Source organism: Monodelphis domestica, chromosome 3 (assembly GCF_027887165.1).
Source record: "Monodelphis domestica isolate mMonDom1 chromosome 3, mMonDom1.pri, whole genome shotgun sequence".
Taxonomy (NCBI): domain Eukaryota; kingdom Metazoa; phylum Chordata; class Mammalia; order Didelphimorphia; family Didelphidae; genus Monodelphis; species Monodelphis domestica.
Window position 1 is genome coordinate 410,832,571 of NC_077229.1, and position 17,999 is coordinate 410,850,569.

The 17,999-nt window shown below is 36.5% G+C and overlaps 1 protein-coding gene across 2 annotated transcripts in view; it reads left to right on the top strand.

The window, feature by feature from the left end:
- Positions 1-17,999, top strand: part of PIK3C3 (phosphatidylinositol 3-kinase catalytic subunit type 3) — a 215,952-nt gene that overhangs the window by 36,420 nt on the left and 161,533 nt on the right. For both annotated transcript variants that reach the window (XM_007486726.3, XM_056824362.1), the window contains exon 10: positions 11,876-12,061. In XM_007486726.3, the coding sequence (XP_007486788.1) occupies positions 11,876-12,061 (186 nt within the window). The remainder of the gene's footprint in view (positions 1-11,875; positions 12,062-17,999) is intronic.

The following is a 17,999-nucleotide window of genomic DNA, read 5'->3' on the forward strand; positions in this document are numbered from 1 at the left end:
ACTGATAAATTGGCCTAACATAATCCACTCCCCATTCCCACCAGTTATTTATCCCTCTGCTACTATTCTGTCAGCCAGGAGCTAAACCTTGAAATTGTGTCTTCTCTTCTGTGTTTTTCCATTTGGTGATCTTATCTAGTCCCATGAATTCAGTTATCATCTCTATGCTGATGATTCTCAAATCTGCTTATCCATTCCTAATTTCTCTGCTATTCTCCAGTCACATATCCGATAGAAACTCGTTTTTTTTCCCCCTGCAAATCCCTTCTAAACTTTCCTATTTTTGTTGCGGACACTTTCCATCTTTCCATTCCCTCAGACTCACAACCTAGGTGTCATCTTTCCCCCATGTCCAATCTATAATAGTTAAAATTAAATTGTGAGGCTGCTAGTAGCTTTAGTAGCCTTATTACATCAAAGTAGTGATAGTAAAGAGAGGGAAATGTAGGAAAGAGATAAAGCGTTGATTAGCTTACTACCTTATATGCCCATTTGATGGACTGAAGCTCACCACCTACAGGGACTCCTTCAGGTTCCAGCCAGAAGAAAGAGAGAGAATGCAAGAGTGCCTTGGTCTCGCCTTATAATCAATTTTCTCCACGCACTAGCTCTCCCATGTCACATCTCAGGAACCAATCATAGTTCCTTAATTTGCCTAGCACTGTCCAGGGGGAAAGTACCTGTGGGATCAGTTTTCCATCTCATTGATTTCGATTTGCTTTCTCTGAGGGCCTGTTTATCTGTGCACATCTCAATGTTAAATGACCTCCAGGTCGCTGATTGGTAACATAAAAACAAAGCAACATAATGGGGAGTGGAATTTCCTTTCCGCACAGTTTTACATTTATACCATCTCTTATATATGTTCTCTTCTCTCCTCTGATACTGCCACCAACCTTGGGCAGGCGTTCATCACCACATGCCTAGACCCTTTCAATAGGTTTTGTTCGGTCTGTCTGCCACATATCTCTCTCCACTTCAGTCCTTCCTCCACACTGCTATCAAAATAATCTTCCTTAAGTGCAGGTGTGACCATTACCTACTTAATAAAACTTCAGTAACTCCCACCTATATGTTCAAATATAAAATCCTCTAACTTTAATCCTTTTATAACACAGTCCCCTCATCAATGGCCCCCAACATTCTAGACTTCTTATACTTTACATAGCTTTTCTCCTCTGCCCTCCTACTATCCAACACACTCTTTCATCTAGTGACATTGGCCATCTAGCTGTTCCTAGAATAATATGCTTTACCTCTTAACTTCAGCTAATTTCCTATCTTCCCTGCTTGGAATGTTCTTGTCTTTTTTCTCTGCATTCTAGCTTCCTTAGGTTTCTTTAGATTCCAGCTAAAATTCAGGTGTTTCCCTCTATTTATTATGTCTAGTTTATCCTATGTATAGCTTGTCTGTACATAGTTACTTGTTTATTGTCTCCCACATTACACACTGAGCTCCTCAAGGACAGGTTCTGTCTTTTGCCTTTTTTTTTTTCCAATTGAGCTTATTACAGTGCCTGGCATATACTTAGCACTTAAGTAGATGTTCATTGACTAAATCATCACTGATTTATGAACATTTCTATTTATTCTACCTTCTTCCTTCCTTTTATGATTTTACTTTATTTCCATTTCTCTGGGATTATGTTATATAATAACTTTAGTATTTGCTTAAACTATTATAATCGTCTCTTAGTTTTACTTTATTTCAATTTCTCTGTGATTATGTTATATAATAACTTTAGTATTGTGCTTAAACTGTTATAATTGTCTCTTAGTTCCCATCCCTTTGGTCTCCTTTTATCTTTCATTTATTCTTCCTGATTATAGGTTTGTAGTTAAGTGTGGCAGATATAAGACACTGATCATGTAAGGCATGGGTGTTCATTTTGTTAGCTAAAGGGAATGTAGTCCATTTTGGGAGGTTCCAAACCTCAATGATCCTGTCAATGGGAGAAAGTGAGTCAATTCTCTTACAGTTAATGAGGCACAGGTGCTGGATAGCATCCTGGAGCTTGGGGTCTGACTGATGTCTGACACTAAGGTCCTAGGTTACTCTAGGCAATAGGTGAGAGGAGTGAACAGAACCCATGAAGTAAATGGGAAAGTATTGGGCTAAACTACACTGAGGCTTTACGTTCGTGGTTCTAGCCAAAGTATATATAGATCCCAATCCTCTCACCTCTATCCTGAGCCTATTCTGTGTTGAAATTGTATTCCAGGGCTTAGTTTAATCCCTGACTCTTTCCTTAATCTGAGGCTTTGTTTTTTTAACTTCATATCTGTCAGATTAGGTACAAAGACTTTCAGATATGGACTTAATTCTTTTTGTCAATAGTTTTTGTATAGAAATTCTAGAAGAGATGGAACATTGGTGGATAATGGAAGCTCAGGTCAATTAACTTTCACATGGATGGCCAAAGTCAGCATAGACTTCTGTCAACATACTTTTAATCCATCCCATATCACTTCACCAGGAATAAGGAATTCATTTTTTACTAGGTAGAACATAGACACAGATGAGGTATCAAAGAATCAGTGCAAGAAAAATGAGCTTCCTGAAATTACAGGTGTGGCCCAAACTAACTTCTGGGGAGTCTTAAACATAGTCTATAATCAGAATTTTATGTCCAAAGGATTGGAAGGTTGTTTAACAAAAAATGGCCTTGGTCATATAGTTTTGTATAAGCTAGGTATTGAAAAATAATGTATTGAATGCAATAGAATAATCCAAGCTATACTACCAAATAATGAATTAAGCTGGCCAAAATATACCAGCTCAGGAGTGCATAGAGCAGAATCACATGCAGAAAGTCTTGAAAAAAGAAGTGTTTGTTTAAACAAGTAGTCCCTTTCCAGTGAAATTCAATTATGTTCAAAAATGTGAGAAATAAACTGTTCAAGTGAAGGAAAGTGTGTTATGTTTCATTTAACCAGTTGCATTCACATTTTGGAAAGGTGGCCAATGAAACTTCAAGTCTCAAGACATATTATGGAATTCTTAGGATGAGTAGTGCAGGGTGAACTATATTTTCTAATGCTCTAGAAATTCTTTTGAGTAAGTTAAATAAATAACGGCTTTGAAGTGTCCAGAAGAATTTTTTATACAGCTACATTTTTACTTTTATGATAGTTCAAAATGAGTTTTCTTTTTTCATTTTCTCCTGTCATATTCTCATTCATTCTTTTTCTCTCTCTCTCTGCCTCTTTATCTATTCCTGTATCTCTTCCTCTCCTTTATCCTCTCTCCTTTCCTCCCTCTCCTCCTTTCTTTCTATTCCTCTTCTCTTCTTCTCCCCTTGTCCTTCCCCACTCCCTTATTTTTGCTCTCCCCTAGTTTCAGGTTCTTTGAAATGTGTTATTTAGGACATCTAGTGTTCAGCCAATGAATTGAAGTAGTTTATTTTAAGGAGGAAAAAAAAAACAGCCTGGTGATTTCTTTGGAGAAAGGTTTGTTTAGGAAAAAAACTGGTAGTGATTTATCTTTGGCAGTAGTTTTCTGTTTACCTTTAGGTCTTCTGTTGTTTTTTTTTTTTTAAAGATAATCTGACTTCAGTGTATGCTCTCATGATATATTTGCTACTCCATACTTGGGATTAATTTTTAGGCAGATTTTTGGGCCTCCAACTAAAGAAGTGAAGTTGTTAAAGGGATCATAGATACAAAATTTATGAAGTGTTTTCAGATATTTTCTAGAATGATAGTTTTGTTATATAAATTTTATGATAAAGAAATAGAAGGAAAGCCATGATTTTTGCAAAGCAACTAATAATACTTAGAATATGTCAGAGGATCCAAAATCCTTATGGTATGGTCACTCAGATTGCACCAAATGTTGTTTTATCCTATTTGATACAATTCTGTTCCTGTTCATAAATCTTTTTTTTTTTTAAACCCTTACCTTCCGTCGTGGAGTCAATACTGTGTATTGGCTCTAAGGCAGAAGAGTGGTAAGGGCTAGGCAATGGGGGTCAAGTGACTTGCCCAGGGTCACACAGCTAGGAAGTGGCTGAGGCCAGATTTGAACCTAGGACCTCCCATCTCTAGGCCTGGCTCTCAATCCACTGAGCTACCCAGCTGCCCCCTCATAAATCTTTTAAGAAACATAGTATTGATATCTTTTTTTTAGATTACCTATCCCAATCCTTTACTAGGAAACCATCTATTATTACTAAAACAAAAAAGAGGGGGAAAATTATTCATCAAAAATAGCCAATTTTTTACATTATATTACATTTATATCACATTACAAACTCATTGAGCCTTCATCACTGCAAAAAAGTAAGAGTAGATGCTTTCTCATATCTATCAGAACCAAACTGGATCCTTATAATTTCTTAAGATTCAGTTTTAATTATTTTTTTACATTTCTATCACTGTAGTCATTGCTTATATTTTTTTCCTGATTGTGTTTATCTAGTCCAGGTCAAGTCAGTAGATATTTATTAAAACACTTGCTATGTGCCAGACACTGTGTTAACAGGTACTAGGAATGGCAAAATAGTTATCACCATCAAGGAGCTTACATTTTAATAAGAGGAACTCATTAAAAAAATCTTGAAAGGGAAAAGAAGGTAGAAAAAAAATGAAGGAACCTAGTATGGAAGCATTGTAGAGAAAGTATAGGAGAGTTAGCAGTACAACCTGAGGAGGATTTAAGGTCTGACTGGCCTGATTGTCCTTCGTTAAATGGAAGCTTTGGGAAAAGCCAGTCAATCAGGAAGAGGCCACAGAGGAAGAGCTTATGGTGAAGTCCAGGAACCTAGTGGGTAGAAGATTCTGGATCCTTGTCGAGAAAGTTTAGGAAAGTCAGGAGTGCAGCATGAAAAGGACTTTGTAGTCATAATAGTCGTTGGTTCCTAATGAATAATAGTTTTCCATTTCGTTCATGTACTACAACTTGTTTAGCCATTATCTAGTCAGTGCTGCCCATAAATCTATAACACAGAACATCTGTACTAGATGCTTTCTTTTAGGTCTTTTAACTTTGCATGTAGAATCCACTTTAGTACTTGGGCTCTCTGATAAGTCTTGTAAGGATGGCAAAGAGACCCTGGATGAGATCCTGCTGTTGAATGGATAGCTAGCTTGGTGACAGTTGAAAGTCAGTTGAGGATTCTGGGAGAGAACTGTGGGCTGAGGAGAATTCTGACCAGCTTAGCTACTTCCAGCCTTGGAAGGAAAACAGGGGAGCTTGTTCTGTGTGGCTGAGGAGATCTGAAGCCAGAAGAGGGAGAAGAGCCTGACTTTCCTACATGTTGGTATACCTGCTTCCATCTAGAAATCGTTCTACAACCCCTCTTTCACCTAACTAGAACTACACAAGACACAGAAGGAGTTTGGTTGGATTCTTTGACCAGAGCCAATCTGCCCACTTCCCTTTGGTCCTCTCTCTTGCTTTTCCTTGAACTGATTATAGAGTTTGGGTTAAGTTATAATAGTGTAAAGATTATAAGAAGCAGTCAGTTGGGAAGGGGGATGAGGCCCAGAAGCCTCAAGCCTGAGCCTTTGAAGTCCAACTGCTATGGAAATAGTTTTGTAGGGCATCCTTTTCCCTTATTCCTCAAACCCTACCTTTCCCTTTCCCTTCAATAAACTCTTTTGTATAAGTCATATCTGGGTTTGGACCTGTCTTTATAATAAGGGAAAGGATTAGACAAATTAAGAGACAGGATTCAGCACTGAATCCTGTCCATTTCTGTGGCAAACCAGATTGGGTTGTCACAACTCTCCTTAGAAAACGGTTTTGTTACAAATTCTTTGTTCAGAATTACTGGCAAGGAAACCTGACATCTTTCCTTCCAGTTTGTTCCAATACAGTGCTCAAAGGAAACAACCAGTTAAATTATCCTTTGGGAAGAGAGTTAGGGAAGTTCTTCCTGCCTCTCTAAGGTTGCCTCAAGCCCTGGTGTCAACTAATCTTGAGCAGGGAGAGATACTGCCATTGTTACAGATAAAAGAGTGGTTTTCATAAACTATGACTGCGAAAATGTGTAAATGGACAAACTGTAAAGTTTTGGCCACACTGGTAAAGATAATTTTTAGTGTCTTGAGTTTATATTAAAAATAAAGTGGTTGCCATGGGAAAAATTCCCAAATATGAAATATACCCAAGTCAGCTGGGTTTTATGGAGATTTTAATTAATAAAAATTAAGGAATTAATGAAAGGGAGAGAGAGACAGAGTAAAAGGGAATAGTAGGAAAAAGCCTAGGCCAGCCTAGGCTTTAAGCCTTAAGAGAGACCAGTCAGTCTTTAATCACTCACCACAAGATCCTTCCAAGCAAAACTCTAGTGTTCAGAGAGACCCTCCAGTTTAGCTCAGGAAGCTCCACTTCAGCTTTCAAGGCTGCATTTTTTTCTTCAGAGGCCTTCTGGCCTCCTTTTAAAGAGAATTTTCTCCTATATCACCTCCCCTAAGTTTTCACATCTACCAGTCACAGTAGACGTTTTCACAGGAGTGACCATTCTTAATTCAAACCTTCTTTAGTTCTCAAGTTCTCTGGGTAGACTAAAATTTCTGAGTAAGTTCACACCTCTTACCCCTTGCAAGTTTGCAAGTTGCCTGACCTTTATAGGTACTTAGCACCTTTTTGTATTAGATCTAAAAATAGACTTAGCTTAAGGCTTTTGGCTTCACTCTAAGTATGGGTTAAGTACTTTTCACTATTCAGAAAGGAGTTCACAACTTTATCTTCCCCTAAAGTATGCTTAAGTATGAGTGGAGTAATGTTAGAGTTCTCACATTCCTGATCAAGTACCTTCATTGTTTAAAATGGGGAATGGTCTTAACCAAATGTCTAAGGTAGAATCTGAGAATTTTTAGGATTCACAAGTCTGAGAAATTTTAAGATTCACACCATCTTTTCCTCAACCTTTCTGCTTCTCCACATTCTTTCTTTAACCTCTCACTAGAGTTCACATCCTTCTAGTGGGACAAACCCTGTTCACCCCTCTCCATTTTAAAGAGAAGGAAAGAATCCCCTTTCTTCTCTTTTACAGTCTTTCTTACATGCTCTATATACTTTTATATTTTTTCTAGTCACAAATTTCCTAAATAACATGTTTTTTGCAGCATATTATGCACAAATCATTATTGGTAATGGTGCTGCAATCCATTTATACCCACCATATGTGTCTCTGTTGTCCATTGAGTAACCTGTAATTTAAATGTTTTGAGATTTCATTTTAAAAATAGTGTTAAAAAGATGTGATTTTTGTGATAAGAATAGTTTAGTATTGTTAAAAGTATTTTACATTTTATCAAATACAGTTGTCTTTCTTCTCCTTATTCCATCCTAGCCATGCTTACTGTGAATCTCTGCTTCATGTCGATAGAAATGTACTAAAAGACAGTTAATGCTCTGTCCATCATGCCTTTTATAGATTAGTCCCATATTGGCAAACCTATGGCACACATGCCAGAAGGGACTGCTCCCCTTCCCCTCTTCATACCTACCTGAGGACATTTCTCCTATGACCCACTCCTCTGCCCAGCAGCCCAATGGGATCTCTTCCTCCTTCCCCTGTGTGGGATAATGTGGGGGGCACACATGTGGAGTGAGGGTTGCAGTTTGTGTACTCAGCCTCTAAAAGGTTCATTATCACTGGACTAGGCAATAGGCATTCATACTTAATTTGGCTATTTTTTAACTAGATCGTCATCTTTTTGAGTGGCGGTAGATTTCATTGAGATCATCTTGTAAAACCAAGTTCTACAAGGAATCACAGAATTTAAGATTAAGAAGGACCTTAAGGACTATTGTAGCTCAGTATCCCTTCCAAGTAATAAGCCTCTATCTGAAGACCACTAGTAAAGGAGAATTTACTGACTTCAAGGTATTTTGAATATCCCTATTTGGGGGAATTTTTTCTAATAACAAATCTATATTTCCTTCTCTTTAGCTTTTGTTTGTTGCTTGTAGTGAGTAAGCAGAACATGTCTCATTCCTTTTCTACAAGGCAACCTTTGAATACTTGGGCAACTCGCATGTTCCTCCCTCTCCGGTCTTTTTTTCTCATGGATTAAATTCCTAACTCCTTTAGTTAATCCATGAATTTGAGGTTCTTTATAATCCTGGTTGCCTTCCTCTAGATATTCTCTATCTTAATAAATGTTCTTCAGAAACAAAACACCTAGAACTGAACATAATACTCTAGATGCTGTTGACTGGGACCAAATGTAGTGGAACAATCATTTGTCTAATCCATAATTCTTAGCCTTTTAGTAATGTAGCCTCTGATCACATTAACATTTTTTTGGCTGCTATATAGTTTTTTTAAATTTATATTGAGCTTATTTTAGAGGAACTGCTATCAAACTATGACATTTAACCATGCTTTGCCACTTTTGTATTTGTGAAAATGATTTTTTTTCAAACCAAAGTATAAGGTTTCAAATTTAATATGGATAAACCAATGTTCTAACTTGTCAGAATATAATTTCTTTGCCCCCTTGTCCCCCCCAATGATCTTTGGACAAAAAGGATGAACATTTTTAAGTGTTTGTTTCCGTCCACCCACCTCAACAGCTTGCCACATAGTAGGCCCTTAAATCAATACTTGCTGTATGGGACATTTTCTAAGGACCTCAAACTCATGGATGAGCTTTGATATGTTGGTTGCTTAAACTGGTGTTTTTAGTACTTTTTTCACTAGTTGGTAAATGTTATCACAAATATTTTCCTGCCTTAAATACTTTTTATAGTAATTCAGTCTTGACTATAGTCAGTATAGTTCCCTGTGTTTTTTTTCCAGAAGAGGTAAGGGATCCTCCTTGTATTAGATACTCGAGATAATCCAGTGTAAATGAGACTTAAAAAAAGAAGTATGGCTAAAGCTCAATGAATGAATGGGTTCACAATGGAAGGAATAAGGGTAGAGGTGATGCAGAGAGAGACATCCATTTGGGAATATGTTTAGTTTGACCAGTTCAGTTCAGTTCACCAATTCTACTTTATGTCAGGCACCATGAACATAAGATAATATGAAGAAGGAGAAAACACTAGCAACTAGAGAATTCAAGAAAGGCTTTTTTAGCAGGAGGTGGTATCTGAAGTAGATCTTGAAGTAAGCTAAAGATCTAAGGATTGGAGATGAGGAAGGAGTACATTTCAGGCATGAGAACCAGGCTATGCAATGTCATGGAGTTAGGGGATGTAATACTGAGTTTGTGGAACAATAAGTAGGTAAGTTATACTGGAATAAGCAATAAGAATTGTCTAGAGAGGTGGGCTGCAGCCAAATTGTGAAGGATTTTAAATGTCAGACTACAAAATTGATCTAAGTGAAAATGATCTACATGCATTTTAGAAATAGTGACCTGGAGATTAGTTTAGAAGTCACCATTGGCACACTATCAGTCTGGAGCAGGTAGTTGACTGGGAACATAGAGGATCTTTCTGGAAAAGATTATAAGAAAAGAATGAACAATCAAGGAAGCAAATATTTAAGGTTTTCACCATACAAGGCACTATTCTCACCTGTATAAACTGCATAGGTTAACATTTCAAGCCTGACATTTGACCTAAATTACCTGACCTTCCCCACTATATAATGAGCCCATTGGCAATCTAGGGAATCTCTTCAACTTCTCTGAATAATGCTTTTAAATGCATAAGATAAAATATATAGACTTACAAAGGAAATTAAGATATATGTTTTTTTCCTTTCAAGTTCATAGAGCTCCTAAACTCTATCCACAGACCATTTAGGGGTTCTGACTCCAAGTTAAGGAACTCTCCTCTTTTAAAAGTTAAAAATTTTTTTTTAAAATCAGCGGCACAACTTGAAGTAAAACAGAATTCTAAATCATATCATTTCTTTGCCCTGTGCTGAATATCCAATATAGCTAATATGTGTGGATTTATTATTATTGTTGTTAAATATTTTTTCTTTCATTTATTCTCCTTGTTTTCTCTCTCTCATTTCTTTCCCTATTGTAATTTGCCCCCTTCCCTTGTCTGCTTCCCTGCTTATATTTGTAAAACTTAACATAAAATTGTAAGGTTCTGTGTACAGTAGTGCCTTCACCCCTTTGCCAGCAAAGCACTATATATCTTACTAATAAATCTGGGGAGTTATGCTTTTTCAATTTCTGAGTTAGATATGTTGGCCTGTTGACAGATTTACTTGAAATAATTATAGAACTATATTTCCATTAAAAATTGACTTTCTATGAAGTGAGGGAGTTTTTGCTTTAGTTATTTATAAAGCATTGTTTTGCTTTCCTGCCCAACTTAGAAATGCATTTTGGAAATGAGAATGCATGCCTTGAGTGTCAGTTGGCATTTACTGAACCTTTGTATGACTAACCTAAGTTAATATAGTCTGGAGTGAGGGAATCTAGAAAATTATTCAAATAATTATGTATGATGTGACATGGGCCTGATCCAATAATGGAAAGGTACATATTAAATGATAAGTATAGAGATTCTAAAGATTTGACAAGAACTCATATTTGATTTACATGGAGGGATAAACATTAGTGACTCCAAAGTTGCAAAACTAACAGAGTATAGTGGCTTGGTTAATGGTGAGGAAAAAATGGGAATGGTTGGCTAGGTGAATAGTTGAATTTTTTATATTTAAAATTTGTACATACCTAGGCATTTGTTTGCAGTATAATAATCAAAGCATTGTTAAAAGGGAATTGAATTCAGGACATGAATCATTATTTGGGAAGTAATCTTAGAAGTCTGTTGAAGTAATAATGGATAGTTTGCTCAAGAAGTAAGAAGGTTACAGAATATAATACTGAACTATCAAAGAAGATGAAGATCATTTGAAGAAATGTTGGGTATGATTAGCAGAAGATAGGAGACTTAATTGTGAGTTGATAGATTCAGAGAAGATGAATGAAATTTGTTCTTGAATCCCAGAGGGAAAACTAAGAGTTTTGGTTGGAAGTTGCATAGTGTCAAATTTAAACTTAATATAAGGGAAAATTCAATAATTAGAATTATCCACAAGTGCAACTTTTTGACTTGTGTGATATTAAAGCAAAAGTTTGATGACCATTTATTTGGTATAGAAGAGATTCATTTTTAGGTATGGGTTAAAACTTGGTAGTCTGCAAAGTCCCTTTTAACTCTCTGCGATTAGTTGCTATGTAAGCTATTTCAGCAAAGAATATTGAATCCAAAAGACACTAAATGCTTGCGTTCCAGTAGGTGGTATTCTTTCCAAAATTTGTATGATTTCCCTTCAGATTATTCATTAAATATATATTCACAAATGATGATATTCTGGGTCAGCATTGGCGAGATTACGTGCCCAAACTGCAACTTCAAGCCACCTGTGAGCTGCCCCCATCCCCAGCCCCGCATCCTGCATTACCCCAGACAATGGAAGGAGGAAGTGTTTACATTGGGCTGCTGGACAGAGGGACAGGGCATGTGAAAATGCCATTAGGAACTGAGGAAAGAGGGAACAGAGCAGCCCCCTCCAGTACACTTGTTACTCATGCCATGGCTTTGCTAACATGGTTCTAGGTGCTATATACTTACACAGTGATCCTTCTGAGTGTTCTGAAAATGAACTAAATTATAAGACATTTAGTAATATTTACTTTAATGATACTTTATACTTTCAAATGAAGATGTGTATTTTTATTTTCGTGTCTATCCTCTTTCTTTTAAAATAGTTGTTTGAACTTCAGTCTTGCCTTGTATTTAGAAAAAATACTAGGAATATTTGCATTAATTCAGTTGTCCAAAAACAGTTGTAGCTTCTGGGCCAAGAGGGTAAGGGTGAGAAATATGGACTCTACATCAGATCATTCAACCAATATATAATATAGAAGTTTTCTTGGAGTTAAAAATTATTGGTTATGGGAAATGGTTGTTGTTTACCGTAACATTTTTGTTTGTTTTTAGGCTTTGACAAAGTTTTTGAAATGTGTCAACTGGGATCTTCCTCAGGAGGCCAAGCAGGCACTGGAACTACTGGGAAAATGGAAGCCAATGGATGTGGAAGATTCCCTGGAGTTATTATCTTCACATTTTACTAATCCAACAGTGAGGCGTTATGCTGTTGCCCGATTGCAACAAGCAGATGATGAGGTATAATTTGCTTCTCTTTTTTCTTTGGTATATCTCCCTAGACACTGAGCATGACCCGATTGGGGAAGGGAGGCTAGAAGGGTGAGTGGAGAGAAACAGGCAGAGATACTGCAGAGACAGAACAAGTGATCTAGAGAGGGAGAGAGGAGAAAAGAGGGAAAAAGGAGAGGAGAAGGGGAGACAGAAAGAGAGAAGAGATGGGTCAAAGAAAAAGAGAAGAGAGAGAGAGAGAGAGAGAGCAGAGTGTGTGTGGGGCAAGGCAGGAGGGTACTATCAGAAGTAAATTAAAATATTCCTCCAAGGACTCTTCAGCAAAATGAAAATTTACTCCCTGAACTGTTACCTGACACGACAATTCCTCCCAGGACATTTACCTGGCAGCACAACTTGTACTGCCTTGTCTGGAAAAAGGAATTCTAATGAAAAATGGTTTAATGTAACACCAACTAGGGAATAATTCAGGTCCCCTCGATCAGTCAGAATACAACAAGCCACATTTAATTGTAGCCTTGAAAAGCCTCCAGGGTCTTAAAGCATAGAGCTGTGTGGCTGTTCTGCCTATAACTCCCTCCTTCAATGCCCTGCCTCTTAAAACTTACAGTAGCTCACTATTATGTATATGTATAGGTTTCCTGAAAGTATTTTTAAATCCTTCTGGAAAGCAAAGACAGCAAATTTTATTATTGCTATTTATGTAGATTACAAGGCTACTGGGGAAGGACTGTCTCTTCTTCTCTTGACATAGGTCATTGAAAACTTTCAAATTCTAAGAGTTTCTAAAAATGTTGACTTACTCAGCAGTCTTTCTTCTCTTAATTTTTCCAATGTGAGTATGTTCTTAAGGCAGCCTCTACTCAAGCCTAGTCAATGGTTCTTGCAAGCCTATTGGGGTTTCTTGGATAGAGCAAAATGCTTTGACTGTATAATATCCTTTCAGATATCTTTTCTATAGGGAAATAGCCTTTAAGAGGTTATGATGTTTTAGCCTACTGGGGAAACATGCCTTTTTTGTAACCAATGATAATTTTTTATTGACTAGTTTAGTCCTAGAGAGGAAAGACATAATAGTTTTCTTTTAGTATTTGAGGAACTGTTATGTGGAAGAGGAATTAACCTTAATGCTTACTCCAGAAGACAGAACTAGGACCAGAAAGTGAAATGTTCAAAGAAGCAGATGGAGGCTTGCTGTAAGGAGACACTTCCCAGTAATTTTAGCTAATAGATTGCTGCCCCAGGAGGTAGAAGTCTCCTCCCTCCACCCAATCTTAAGTCTTAAGGAAAAAAGCTTATTGAATGCTTTTTAGGTGTTTTGTAGAGGAGATTATTTGTTAAATGCAATTGTACTATATATAGCCTCCTGAATGCCATAGAATTCAGAAATGCTTTGATTCTGTTTTCATCTATTGGACCTATATGAGCTTATAGTGGGTGTGGTGATGTAGAAGGAACCAGGCAAGATGACAATGCCTACTGTTTCTCTACTGTTGTCACTAATCCTTTCCTCTCATAATTCCCAATATGTTGTCAGGACTTTGATAAAGATTTCATCTATAAATCACCATTGTTCATTGTAAATAGATTCCCACCCCTACCACCCAAATTTTTATCAGTAACTAAGATAAAGTTAAAAAAAAAAAGAAACAGACTTAGCCTTCTGAATTTAGATCGTATAGAACTGGTGTAATACATGACAACAATACTTTCCTAAAACTCATGCAGAATCAAACAGAATTTTAGAGTTGTAAGGGACCTCAGTGGTTATATAGTCCAGCCCTTACCCAGAAAAGGAATCTGTACTCTGACATATTAGATAAGTGGTCATCTGTAAGTATCCAAACAGTTTTTGAACAGTTTTTCTATATATTTTGTGTAGCTCATCATTATTTTAAATTTTTTTTTATTTTTACACATCCTGCCCTTGCTTGAAGATCTCCTGTGAGGGAGACCTCACTACTTTGTGAGGCAACTCATTCTTTATTTTTTTGCTAGGAAGTTTGTTTCCTGACATTATCAAAATCTTTTTGACTTTTTTTTTTCTTAGTTGTTCCCTCTAGAGTCAAATAAGTATCTGATCTGTCTTGCATCTGACACCTCTTCAGATACTTGAAAACAACTTTCTTGATCTCCTTGAGTCTTCTCTTTTCCATACTAAACTTCCCCACTTCCTTCAATGGATCCTTATATGATAGGGACTCAAGGATTTTTGGAATTTTATTTCTGTCCTCTTTTTTTTTTAAATTTTAAACATTATTTTATTTGGTTATTTCCATACATTATTCACTGGAAACAAAGATCATTTTCTTTTCCTTCCCTTCCCCCCCTCCCTCCACCTCTCCCACAGCCTCTCCCATAGCCGACGCACGATTCCACTGGTTATCACATGTGTTCTTGACTCGAACCCATTTCCCTGTTGTTGGAATTTGCATTATAGTGTTCATTTAGAGTCTCTCCTCGGTCATATCCCCTCCAACCCTGTAGTCAAGCAGTTGCTTTTCATCGGTGTTTTTACTCCCACAGTTTATCCTCTGCTTGTGGATAGTATTTTTTAGATCCCTGCAGATTGTTCAGGGACATTGCATTGACACTAATGGAGAAGTCCATCACTCGATTGTACCACAATGTATCAGTCTCTGTGTACGATGTTTTTTTGGTTCTGCTCCTTTCGCTCTGCATCACTTCCTGGAGGTTGTTCCAGTCTCCATGGAATTCCTCTACTTTATTATTCCTTTTAGCACAATAGTATTCCATCACCAACATATACCGCAGTTTGTTCAACCATTCCCCTTCTGTCCTCTTTTAATGTTCTTCCTAAAGTGTGGAATACGGAATTGAACATGTTACCCTAAATGTGGTTTGAGCCAAGTGAAACTATAACTTCTTTATTCTTGGAAGCTGTCGCTCTTAGTGCAATCCAAGGAGTGTTGCCTCCCACTATACTTAGTTTCCAAAATACCAGTTGTTTTTTTGTTTTTTGTTTTTTTTTTTCAGGAGAAAAAAATATCAATACCATTGATGTATGCTTTATTTCCATTTAATAAATTTATAGATTTGACCCTGGGGGGGGGGTAGCTAGGTGGTATAAAGCACTAATCCTGGAATTGAAAAGATCTAAGTTCAAATATGGCCTCAGACATTTATCTCTCTGACCCTGGGCAAGTCAGTTAATCCCTATTTGCCTCAATTCTTCATCTGGAAAAATGGGGACAAACTGAACAAAGAAATAACAAACCACTCCAATATCTTTGCTAAGAAAACCTCATGTTCATGGGGACATGACGGAACAACAATAATTGACCCTAATATGATCATCTAACATTGGTTTTGGGATTGACCCTATTCCTTTTTTTTCCCCTCTGAAGCCAGCATTTTTCTTTCTTTTTTTTTTGACCCATATCACATATTCCTAGAATCATTCTTTCCAGACATTATTAATTTTTTTTTCACATATAAAGTTTCATCTACATCTCTGAGTTCAAGGGATGAAATGTAGTTCACATTTCTCTAATGAAGAAGTGTTCAAGGAAAACTCTTTATAAATTTATGATACCACAGGCACACTATACATACACATAGAATACAATAACCTTATACAAGTTTCATTAACAGTCTGGAAAGACTCATGATATTAAACACAGATAGTTCATATATATAGCATACTTTAGAATTTATAAGGTACTTTTCTCACAAAAACCCTATAAGGCAATGAATAACAAGCATTTTTATCCTTATTCTGTAAAAGGAGAAGTTAAGAGACTTGCCTATAATCATGTAGCAAAATACAAGTCTAGCTGTGTCTGAAATCCTAGTCTTTTCAATCTAGGACTAGTGTGGGGTTTTGTTTTGCTTGGCCATGGCACATTTCCCTGTATTTTAGTCTTTTATGATCATTTTGAAATATTTTTGGTCATCTCTTATATTGACTATCTGTTCCAGATTTATATCATCTACAGATTTGTTGTGAAGATTTGTTTTATCTAAGATATACACATATACTACTGCTTTACAGGCAATATTGATGTATCTAATTCACTCCTGGGTAATTTTTGTGATTATTACATATAGAAAATTTTAAAGCTGTTCTGGGAAATTTTTGCTTAAATCATTTGAGATTGAAATCTAATGTTTTAATAAGCATGTACTTCGTACTTAAAGAAACAGAATTTTTCCAATTGAACTACATAATGGGAAAAATCTAAGCATTCAACTTTCATAGTTAATATATTTTCATACAAGTGAAGGAAAATGTACTTTAAACATAGATAGCCTATCAAATGGAATCTATAAATGAGATGAAAATAAAGGACTTAAATTGAGAAGGGTCGCTTTTGTGAATTATCCTTTTTCTGAAGAATTTAATAATGCAGTGGTTTTGAATTTTTGATAGGAATAAGCTTTATCTTTAATCAAGAAAATATCAAATCATGTAGTTATCAGCTAAGTATATAGTACATTTAAAAGTAATATAGGCTAGCAATAAAGACAACATGAGGAGAGTAATAGTTGCCATTAAATATATTGATCAATTTAGTATTACGAGATGAACTTTTTACCTAGTAATGTGAATCATACACATTTATTGAGCATTTTAAACATTACAGGTATTAAAAGATATCAAGTTGTTAAAGCTGCTTTTGTCTTCTATTATAATTTTAAAGAAAAACTAAAAATATGACATATTAATGTGCTTTATTAAGCATGTTAGCTGGCATTTGATACATTCCTGTGCTTTCAAAAGACAGTATGGTATAATAAAATACCATGCTAGCCTTGAAATAGAGAAGAGCCAGGATCATGTAGTAATCAAGAAGTAACAGATTCACAGTTTAATTGCTGGCTTGGTACCTGTGAAATGTGCAATTAATATAGAGTGAAGGCTTGAGGACTAGATCCTTTGTGCAAAACCTAAGGAAGAATGTAAACAAGAATTGCAGTGAATAGAAAGTGAATAGCTGGTGCAGTTTGCAATGTAGAGGGAATATTCATCTTGATGAGATTGTAGAATCTTTGGAAAGATAACTAATACTTAAACAGAATTTTAAGGTTTGTAATACCTATAACAACAACTCTGTGACCCTGAATTCATTTCTTAGATGTTAGTATATTCCCACCTATACTTTCCACATGCCAGTGATTCTGAACTTCTGACTGACAAGGATAAACCTCAATTCCCATTGATAACTGCCTGCAGCCTTCCTCCTATACCCTTAATCTAACCTCCTGGTTCCTCAGTGCTGCCACCCCTATGTCCAACTAAAGATCTGCTTGCCCCTTTCCACTGTGATTTATGAAACACCTTGTCATTACCAATATTCCTTTCATTCAAAATGTTTTTTCTTTTCTTACTCCCTTTTCTAGCACTCACTGAAGCCTGGGTCTCTTCTGACAACACTGCATCCCTGGCTACCTTTTTTGGTATTAGTTACCCTTTTACCCATACCTTCTCCCTATAAACCCTCATTGGTTTATTTGGGGAAGTTGAAATATTCCTTGCTCCTCTATGTTACTTCTAGACTCTCCCTCTACCACTCACTCTCCAACTTCTTAGAAGTATATTCAGTCTAAATTGATTACTCAGTGTAGCTCCTGGTAGCTGTGGAAACCCCCTGGATATTCTCCCTGCTTTCTGAATCAATTTAGTGCCTGACACAGTCTTGCCCTCAGACTAGAGACTTAATCATAATATTAATGCTTTGTCAGATACTTTAAACTTCCCGGTTCCTCAATCTGCTTAGTTTCCTTGACCTACACCTTCATTCCACTTCAACTATATTCATAGATGTGCCCTTGATATCACTTACAATTGGCATGTTATGAACTCCAAAACTCCCGTATGTGATCATAAACTTTTATCTTGTCTCTTTTTAACACCCCATGATACCTTACCCAGTTCTTTATCCTTGTTATAATTACCCCTGTTCTCTCCTACCCTGGTACTCTC